Here is a 10,960-nt window from a genome sequence, read left to right on the forward strand (position 1 = left end):
TCTGTTTTTCCATCATCTGTTCATTCATTGTTGACCATAACAGACATGTGCCTTTAATGGTGTCACATGTTCTGCTGGGATTGACTGTACAGGGATCAAAGTGAAGAATCAGATTATGACAGACATGTTAGCAAAAACATAAAAAAAAATTGGAAAATTGTCTGCTTTCTGACTCTTATTTATTTGAGTGATTGCCTGTTACTGCCGTCGCTCATCAGATTACATAAACATTTGGAGAGAGATATTTAGGGAGTTTTCTTTTGCAAGAAGGTGAAGAAATTTCATCATCTCAACTGTTACCATGTAGTTACCATATATAAACATCAACTGTTTATATATGGTAACTACAAACATACCGTTAGTAACTTATAGGCATCCTATAAAAAAATGGTGTCAAAACAAACTTTCTCTCTCTCGTACACACACATGCTCATTTTATACACAAATACACACAGGCCATAGCCTCTCTCCAATCTCAGCCGCAGAGTGTGTGTAACTCTAGCTGGCCCAGGCTGCTTCATCAGGCCAGTCGTTTCAGATGGGAGTGGCCCACTCCCAGGAGAGTGATGTATCCAGGACAGGTTATAAGATCTGCAGTCTACAGTGGCCCTCAGGGGACACACAGAACTGGGGACACATTGTTCACCAGTATCATTGTGTATGAGGGTTTCCCATGGATCAGATGTTACAGACTTCAAACCCAGGGGTCTCAGCGCACTTGTAGCTGTTGTTCAATGAGCACGATGGGAGACGAGGCTGTTCTCACTGATCTGAATAAGGCCACACTGGATGTGGTCCCAGTGGCTCGTCGTCTGGATATGGAGAAGGAGGGTAGCAATGTTGGTGGGGAGTGAGGAGGATAAAAAGAAGAGATGCTAGACACATGGATAATAATGACTGAAGATTTGGGCTGAACTCTGAGGAGAAAGAGAGTGAGTAAAGGCAGCGGAAAAGACAGAGGAAGTCTAGACAGTAGCAGAGTTTACCACACGGGAAAACAAACTTCCCCTGCTCACCAACAAGGAATCCCTTCTGTTCCACACTGCCGGTGTGATCAAGCTAGAGGCAAAAGGAAACACCTTTGAAAAGACAAAGAATTGCTGACCTAATATATCATTTTTTAACTGTTGTAACATATGGTGTTTCCATGGATTTGTGCACAACTAATAAATTATGATGAAATATTGCAGATTAAGATAGAAATTATACAAAGTAGTTACAATTAGCACCACCTTTACCGGCTGAAATGTTAGAGTACTGCTTATGCATTAATGTATCAATAGTTATAATTTAATGATATACAATATATGATTTTTAAAAGGGTCAGGTTTTTTTCTTTCTGCAATTATTTTTAATTTAATTTTCATTTATAGCTGTTTACTTTGTATAGCACATAAACATGTTGAAGGACTGTATGACATCATGCTGTGACCACACTGCAGAATGTCCTGTGTATGTATATACCTGTTCACCAACTCATACCCAAGACCCCCAATCCAGAGTGTGACAAGAGCCATAAACAAGAAGCAAAAGTATCGATCCCCACATTTGCTTTACATATGCATGCAAGTCGAAATCCACGGTGTCTGCACATGCTATACATAACAAAATGGTACATTATGATGCATATCATTCCAACACATCTACAAATATAGGCATGTGTGCACGTACATCTGAAAGATAGAGAAAACATACACGATATGTGGACAAAAAAGTCTTGAAATAACACTATATACATATGTATGCATGTGCACATACTGCGTGAGTGGTCCTTGTGTAAACATACATCCGCAGTGTTTGCATTTACAGTACAAAACAATACTGTATATATACACATCTGGATAATACTTGGAGTAATACCTGGAGTTGCCCATTCTACAGTATTTTAACTCACTGTTATCCGAACAATCGCCCATGATTGCAAAAGTAATAAACCATGATATAGTAGGTGTTCAATGTGTTTCCAATGATACAAATGAAGGTTCTGTTCCATTTATTGAAGCACAGCCTTTCCAGTGAGCCAACATGCAACCACAGCAGCACCCTGACTTTGTTTGACCTGAATGGAACTAAACCTCATTTAGTATCATTGGTAGCACCTGTGTTTACATTACTATTTCTTGACAAAATGGCTGCTGTGAAAAAGGTCTATTGATTGGGCCATTGACAGGATCAAGAGGTTTAACATATTAGCACGTGAGTACCTCTCCCACCACTAGTATTTGATGCTGATTGGTTGCCATATAAATATCTGATTGTCCTCTGCAGTGTTAATTACCTTAATCGGGTTCACCTGTGTCATTGGAAGTGAGCTTGTTGTCTTGTCTTCTGTGAATTAAGTGACCTCTCACGATTGAGCTCTACTCTTTCCTATTATCACTGAAGTTCGGTTCGAGGTTTGAGTTTCCTAAATAATCAGTGTCCCCTCGTCCCAGTGGGAATGACCGAGCAGAAACCTGACCGAGTCTTTGTTAAAGATGGATATGAGGCTCTCAAAGATTAAAACGTGACACCATGCTTTTTTGTATTGTAAACAACTGGGCAAAGAAGAGCATCTCTCTGTAAACAAAAGATTAAAGTGATTAATGACAACAGAATAAAAAAAGAGAAGACAATGACATAAAGGAGAGATAGCTAGTATCTCATCTTATCACAGCTTGGTTTCAGTCTCAAGGGCTGGCGGGCTGGCTCCCCTCCTTGTGAATAGATTTTTATTTATTTTTATTTTTTTATTTTAGTCAAGTATGTTTTCCTCCTAATGCAGGGTTTGATAGAAGCATGACCAGATGAACTCCTATTTAGAGTCTGAGATTAATAATAAAAATACAAGTCTGTTTTAAAACATAATTATTATCATCTGCAGCATCCTGGCATTAGGAGCAATTCTATCATACTATGTTTGTGCAATTTGTTGTTAGTTACTGAGTTTGCTGGAACATTTGAGAAACATTTGCTGCGGTACTTTTTTCCATCTTTGATTGATTTGTCAGTTTTTATATCCTGGTCCTGCGAGTGAGAAATTATATTTTAGTTATATATATATAAGCAGTAATAAGTACATTTACAGGGCAGATGATCATAAAGTTCAATGTACACCTCTCTAAAATTGCACCAAAACTTAACATTATAGATTTATTACAGCATTAACATATTAGACAACATTAATTTTATGCAGTGAGTAATCTGTCAACTGGGTTTCAAAAACTTCCCTATGGTTTCTGTACTACGTTGCCATGTTTAAGAACAAATTCATTACCTCCATCTAGTGGTGGCAACTGTAAAATAAGAAACTCACCATACTAAGTGCAATAATTTCTGTTAGTTCAACAATTTTCGAGCAGCTGGAAAAACTGCATCATGATGAACTATTTTAAATGATCTGATATGAACGCACAACTTCACACATGCACACACTTTCTTGATGTTCACGTTTCCTCTCACAAGCCACAGACGCTCCAGTGAAACGGAAACCATATTTTCCAGTATCAGCGTGAATATGAGTGCACCTGTCTCTCTGCCTGTGTGTGTGTTAGGTTTGAAAGAGTAAGACAAGGCTCAATTCAGAACTGAAGCAGAGCAATGATCTAAAAAGTGGATTCATAAATATTCTACAATAAACAAGTGAGTAAATCTCACCTGCACAAGTTTATGAATGGGGATACTGGGGATATAACTAGGGCATTAGTGTCTGAATGGTTATATGGCTTACTATACTAATCCGAGAGAAAGAAGAGGTTAAGATGAGAATGTAGGCTGACAGATGGCCTCGCTAAGCACCTGTCGATGCTGCCAGGCTTTATCTGCACTGTACTCTAACTGTTTGGGCCAATGAGCAGAGCACTTCAGAAACCAAGCGACGGAGAAACAGAGAGGAGTAATGTAACCGACGATAGGAATCTACTCTGAGTGACTGTGGATATACAAGATTGATTTGTTCATTGACGTGAATCCTGGACAGATTTATGAACCAGATGGAGTTGATGGAAAATCTTCTAGAGGACTGGCCAGAATCTCTGGACATTTTTGGGTCAGTTTGGATGGACTCGTTGGGTGTATCCAGAGCTGTTGAAAACTGGTCTGTTTGTCTGTATCTTGTGGAACATCTGTGTCTGGATCTGCTGAGCCAGATGGACTTTTTACTGGAACACAGGGCTGTGTGCTTCAACGTACTGGGCCCTGTGTATGCAGACGACCCATATGTGTGGATGTTCCTCCATAGCTGAAAAGGACTGAAGAAGTCAATTTCTTCCTTTGTTGCATTTTTCTGCATTTTTTTCTCCAACATTTTTCAACTTTGTTGAATGCCGGATGGTGACATTTAGAGGTAAATCAAAAGCTCTCCATCACAACCATTACATTTTTGGAGTGCAGAGCGTCCACTTCACCTTTTCAAGTTCCATGTACATCTATAGATGTTTAATATTTAAGGCTGAATTGTTGGTTACAAAGTATAAGAGAACTATTGTACAGCTGTCATGTTGCATTGTTGTCGAGCTAAAAGAAAAAAGTTGCGTGAAAAGTGTGTACAAGATCGGTGATTGTTACCAGAAGTGTGTGATTTGATTTGGTTTCACGTGACTGAATGTGCAACTAACATGGCAAAAGTTGAAAATCATCAAGACAGTAAAACAATCATCTGTCAGCTGGAAGGATTTCATGTGTATTATGTTTAAGTGTGTGTAGGAAACATCATAAACTCATATCTGAAAAAACTTTCTGCATAATTGCAGGTCCTGATTCAGTGTGTGTATGAATCTGAATGAGATCAGAAATCTTTTTTTATTTTTTATTTTTTACCATTGTGATAAAATCTGCATGCATGGCTTTCATCTTCATCTTCATTTTTCACTCACTATACACACAATTTATTAGGAACAGCAGATTTTCCTAAATACTCATTCTTCTTCTCATGTGTCAGTTTTATATACCAGTACACAAAATGTAAACTAAAATCATATTTCTGGCATGTTTTGTGGCTCAGAATAGATCCAGTATATACCGGAGGTATCCCAGTCCCCAATTATTATTACTGTATGTGCAGTATCTTCATCTTCTATACACATATATTTTTTACAGTGATGGATTCAGATCCTTTACTTGTAGTACTATCACCACACTGTAAAAAATATTCTGTTACAAAAGTCCTGAAAATGTTACTTAAAAGTATTGAACGTATTGTAAATCATAATTTTACTGTTGTAGTTGGTTGAGGTGGAGTTCATTTTGAACTATTTTGTATAGAACTATAACTTATGGTTATTTTCATTGTGGATTAATCTGCTGATTATTTCTCAATTAATCAACTGATCATTTGACTGGTTAAAAATTCAGAAAACAAAGAGAACTGCTGTCACAAATATCATCAATAGTGCAAACCTAATTTTAAATGATTTAAAATAATTCTAATAATTAAAAGGAAAAGAAGAAAATTTTCAAATTTGACAAGCTGGAACCATGAAATATTTTAAATTGTTTTGTTTGTCTTGTATAAATTGATTAATCAACAAATCGTTTCAGCTGTACTTGTATAAAATGTTTGGTCCTTTGCAAAGCGTCACATTTTATTTAAAGTCCATCCATTCTTCTATTAAGTGTAACCACTTATCCTCATCAGGGTCACCATGCTGGGGCGACTGACTTTGGGCACCCCATGGGCACGTTACCAGCTCATCACAGGGCACATAACAGTACAACATATTTTTACAAAATCTTTTATAAAATCTTAATTTGTAAAGTAACTTGTAACTAAAGCTGGCTAGTTACAATACTTGACTAAATGTACTTTACTTTTCTTTGTATTTCATCATATAAATGAAAAATAAATACGATATATGCACAAAACTTTTGCCATTTATTCAAATGTAGTTTACACCGTCACAATATTTTGCAACAGGCCTGTGTGTTTATTCCGTGGAACTACAACAGCGTCTGGTTTTCCTCGCCTACAATACCCAGAAGTCCTTGCGGCGCCACAGATTGGGAGCACGCTGTACGGCCCTTACGTAATGCAGTTTCAAAGGTTGTGTTTATTTATCGGTGCTCCACGTCTGAGGAACTCCGTGTGCTATTCAGACATCTGACCGGTTTCATAAGCTCAGCCTGAGAGAAGAAAGTGGAAAGGTAAGAGTCACGTCGGCTCTGCTCTCTGTAACCACAGACCGAGTCTATGTGAGCCGACGATCCGGATCAACAGCTCAGACCACAGCTGGTTTCGGTATGAATTTGTTTTTGTGGAGGGATTAATATGACCGCAGGAGAGACGAGAAAATGATGAGGCCTGCATTCAACTAGTGTAAGTAAAAAATATATATTATCGGTCTTAAATCATCTCTAATAAATAATATTCAGTTACATTTGACATGGCTGCAAGGAAAGACGGAAGACACTGTTATGGCTGCGATAGATAGTGACCACAGGCTACTGTATGTTTCTGAAACGCCCATTGTTTGAACACGAAACGAAAGCACATGACTGTGTGTTTGGCTCTTTATAAAGACAAGTCATTCTTATTTTTGGGCTCCATTTACAAATGCATGCTCTGACTTCTCCATCAATTTCCCAACCTCAGTGTGTGATTATATGATTGTTTTGATTGATCTGATCACCACTGCCCACATCAGCACCACATATGACATCCACATATGGTTCCCTATGGCATATACACTGATATCGACCGCTCAGATAAATACTTTATTATCCTCTTAAGTAAATGTATCTGTACATAGCCTCACATAAATACATGGATGCATTATGCACATCCAATACAGCATATTTCCACACATATCCCATATGTACTGCAGCCACACATGACAGTTATCGAGGTAAACCCCTGCCATAGTTGAGGGGATTTGACAAGTACAAAACTGGGATGGCTAGATAACTTAAGTCAAAGCATAAGCTCATGCAGCTCTTGCAGGGGTCCATGAGGAAGGAAAAACTGTGAATTGGTGACAGGGTCAACACTGGTCCATGTGGTCCTGCAGATGAGCTTCTGTAGCTCAAATTGCTTCAAAAGTTAATGCTGGTTCTCATAGAAAGGTGTCAGAGCATACAGTGCATACAGGGCCGCATAGCTGCAGATCAGTCAGGGTGCCCATGCTAACCCCTGTCCACTGACGAGAGCACCCTTTCATAGAAATAGTACCCCCTGATTGCAGTGGCCTCTTTCAGGAGGATAATGCACCGTGCCACAAAGCAAAAAAAAAAAAAAATGTTTTGAGGAACACAACAATGAGTTCATCGTGAACATCTGTGGGATATTCTGGACAAACAAGTCAGGCACTGTGTCAGTCTTTGCATAAATGATCACAGTTAGAGTCAGAATGCAAATTTAAAAAGGTTGCACTGCATTGCATCTCATTTGTGTAATGATAATGTAACTTTTATTAAAATAAAAAGCAATAATTTGATGTTTACTGTGACGGATGGACAAGTCGAGTCCGCTTACAGATTTTGGTATTTTACAGAAATGAGTGAAAAGCCTTTAACAATATATGAAATATATTCAAGAGCTTTATTTACCGAATGGTGAATTATAAAGTAAAATATACACACGGTCACATATATATGATAATAAAGGTGCTACAACATAAAGTATAGACATTCTTCTACATCTGTCTCAGTATCTTGCTGTATCATGTATGTGTTTTGCCCTGAGTGTTCATGTCATAGTGTTTTTCCCTGCTGTCCTTCAGATAACAGCTGATATCCAATCTGTTTGCAGTTTGTCCAATGAGCTCCTCTTTTCTCGCTCTCTTATCTGTTTACCTCTCTCTCGCTTCCTCCAGTAGTCTGTCATCATGAGCCCTTGACGTCGGTCTGTTCAATCATCGCTATGAGTGGCACTGCGTTGGCTGTCGTGGTCGTGGTCGTTTTCCTCTTGGCCCTGTACCTCCTCCACCGCTATGGAGATTTGCGGAAGCAACAGCGGATGGTCCTGTTGGGAACGCTGCTGTCCTGGTACCTCTGCTTCCTCATCGTCTTCATCCTGCCTCTCGATGTCAGCACGGTATGAAAACATTGCAGCTGTCTTTCTTTGATTTTCAGAGAATGATCTGTCTGAGTGAGGTTGAGCTGTGTGTTTATTTACATTGCTCTTGCCCTTTCGGCATATCACCTGTACTATTGTAATGTGACGAATAGGCTTCAGCATGTGTTTCATGGAGTGTGTTTGCCTGACTGTATACACTCTGCTCCTCTTTTAGACCATCTACAAGCAGTGTCTTCTTGACAATGCACACCATCCTACTCCTGTACCTCGAGCAAGCCATCCCAATCAGACGGATGACAACGTCTCTGTTTATCCAAATGTCAGGTAAATTGTATTAAGGCTTGTTTCAAGGCATTGTAATCCTTCAGATTGTGTTCCAAGGTCATCCAACTTGATACACAATATATGTTTTCCATTTCGAGCATGAAAACTAATATTCAGTCATTGCACATTGGGCAGTTTTAATCCGAAACAGCAGATATTCACCCTGTGTGGTTCCACAATGTGCTTCCATTGTTTGAAATCAAAGAAATCTTTCACTGTATGACATTTGTTATATATTCACTTTGTAAGGGTTGGTGTTTGTGTCAGACTGTGTAGATTAAATAATTAATGACACCATATTAAAAGCCAACTTGTATTTTCTGAATAACTGACCTGATACACTCAGTGGCTGTTATCAGTCTTAGTTGTTCTCTTTCACTCTGAATGTGTCACACAGACATTTTACAGTTTATGATTATGTGAAAGGTTATTTTTTTCCCTCATTTTATTATAAGAATGTAGTTGTGGTCCATCAGCAGTAGAGTGTCTACAGACACTCTCTCTCATCTTTTCCATGTTTAGAGATATTCACGTCTGAGCTTTCTGTCTCCTCCCTAATAAAACGAAATTGAACGAAATGGAGCTCACAGTATTTCAAAATTGAAAAATAACATTTGTAAAATTTAGCAGAAACAATGTATTTCCACTCCAACGGCCCCCTTTTAATCTGGGTGCACTCTGTTATTATTGATACTACTTAATGTTAAAGAAATATTATTTTCTAAAAAAATTTGGCGACACCAAGTGTTAGTATCTAAAAATACAGTGTTTTGTGGTAGACAGCTATGCACCTCCCTGCAGGTCAAAGTGTTTGATGCTGTACGCTCACATTCTTCTGTTCTCTGTGTGTGTATGTTACAGTAAAACAAACCCTTGTGAGGAACCATGGAGTTTTATCCCAGATGGCGTCCTGCCAGTGTTCTGGAGAGTTGTATACTGGACTTCCCAGTTTCTTACTTGGTAGGATCCTGCCACACACACACACACACACACACACACACACACACACACACACACACACACAGTTACTATTTGATTGGGTATTGACTCGATTGTTGTGTGTTTCCTTGTATACAGGCTGCTGTTGCCCTTCATGCAGTCTTATGCTCGGGCAGGAGCTTTCTCCAGAGTTGGAAAGATGAAAACGGCTCTCATTGAAAATGCAATCTATTATGGCACCTACCTCCTAATCTTCATCTCTCTGCTAATATATGTGGCTGCTCACCCGAAGTGGAAACTCTCATGGTAAGTCAAACATTAAATGACTAATGGGACTAGCTCTGATTAAGTCTGATGTGTTTTTAGACTGGTCAGTGAATTGATTTATCTGTCTTTGTAAAACTTGTGCAGGGGACAGCTTCAGACTATCGGCATCACAGCTGCTAATACCTGGGGCCTCTTCCTTCTGGTGCTGTTGCTAGGCTATGGCCTGGTGGAGATCCCGCGTTCTTATTGGCGCTCATCTTCCCAAAGTTACCTGCTGGCCAAGACCTACTTTAAGGCAGCAAAAATGGCTAATGAGAAGGTAGAGGCGGAGGAAAACCTAGCAGACGTTATGGAGGTGAGGTTTTATAAACACTGTTCGTTCTACACACTTTGCATGTATACAAATCAATAAACATGTTCAAAATGAAAAAATATTTCTTATCATCAGGATGTGGCGGGCATCCATGAATCCGTCAGGTACAACCACAGTCTCAGGAAGTGTGTGGACACCATTTTGACAAAGGTGAGAAATACATGAAGTGGTTTGTCTATTAGATTAAATTCAGAAAATCATATGTAAGTTTTCCTTTTTTCATGTGTACATCCACAGTTTAATGTCACAGGTTTTACAGTCAGGTTATGTGGGGCAGTCCTCATTTCAGTGTCCTCTCATTTCAGTGTCCCGCTGACTACAGAGAAGAGATGGAGAGACGTGCAGAAAGCTCTGGTGGTGAAAAGAATGTCCTTCCCACTAAAAGATCCCTCATTAATCTTCACAAAAAAGTACTTATTACATTTAACATTGCACTCTGATTTTAAAGGAAACAATGCAAACACATCACCCTGTTGATTGTCTGTGTGTGTGTCTATCAGGTCATCACTGCGGTGCAGAGACACAATCAGACTCAGGTTCAGTGGTCTATCTTGTTAGATGAGGCCTTTCATCTAGAAGATGTCGCCAAAAGCCAGAGCAGCTCGGTCCGATACTTCGTCCACAGCCTCCCCTCAACACACCACCAAGGCTGGATCCATAGGTTCCTTTACTCTCCTACTGTGGGTGAGTTCACAGTACTCAGCTATCTGCTAAGGTGCTCCCGACTGAGTATTTCCATTCTGTGAGACTTGATTTACTGCACTACATTTCATAGAGAAACTTTGTTCTTTACTGGACGTTTTAATAGCTTATTTTGAAATATATATTTTTTACCACTGGTCAAATTTCGCATTAATAGTGGTTCCTTTGTATCTTTATTTCTGCTATTTTTTAAATTCCAGTCATCCCGGCCAGCTTATAAGACCCAGTTTGACAGATAAAAAACCTGAACTACCTGATTGAATAGAAAAATAAAAATAGAATTGCACTAAAGTTTTACTGTTTTTGCACATTTTGTTTTATATAATAGTTCAATATTGACTTTATAATGGAAGTTTATCATTGAT

General features: G+C 38.9%; 1 protein-coding gene across 4 annotated transcripts in view; it reads left to right on the top strand.

Annotated features, from left to right (window-relative positions):
* The first annotated feature begins 5,966 nt into the window (after window positions 1-5,966).
* LOC104920268 (LMBR1 domain-containing protein 2-B) overlaps window positions 5,967-10,960 on the top strand; it is a 10,806-nt gene continuing 5,812 nt past the window's right edge. The window contains exons 1-9 of one of the 4 annotated variants that reach the window (XM_027277441.1): window positions 5,967-6,120; window positions 7,788-8,008; window positions 8,205-8,314; window positions 9,176-9,274; window positions 9,392-9,559; window positions 9,665-9,875; window positions 9,969-10,043; window positions 10,199-10,303; window positions 10,394-10,577. In XM_027277441.1, coding sequence (XP_027133242.1) covers window positions 7,835-8,008; window positions 8,205-8,314; window positions 9,176-9,274; window positions 9,392-9,559; window positions 9,665-9,875; window positions 9,969-10,043; window positions 10,199-10,303; window positions 10,394-10,577 — 1,126 coding nt within the window. In that variant the 5' untranslated portion in view covers window positions 5,967-6,120; window positions 7,788-7,834. Of the gene's footprint in view, window positions 6,293-7,787; window positions 8,009-8,204; window positions 8,315-9,175; window positions 9,275-9,391; window positions 9,560-9,664; window positions 9,876-9,968; window positions 10,044-10,198; window positions 10,304-10,393; window positions 10,578-10,960 lie in introns of all 4 variants that reach the window. The other 3 variants (XM_027277442.1, XM_027277440.1, XM_027277443.1) reach the window with 3 other exon arrangements.

The sequence above is a fragment of the Larimichthys crocea genome, chromosome III (assembly GCF_000972845.2).
Source record: "Larimichthys crocea isolate SSNF chromosome III, L_crocea_2.0, whole genome shotgun sequence".
Lineage (NCBI taxonomy): Eukaryota > Metazoa > Chordata > Actinopteri > Sciaenidae > Larimichthys > Larimichthys crocea.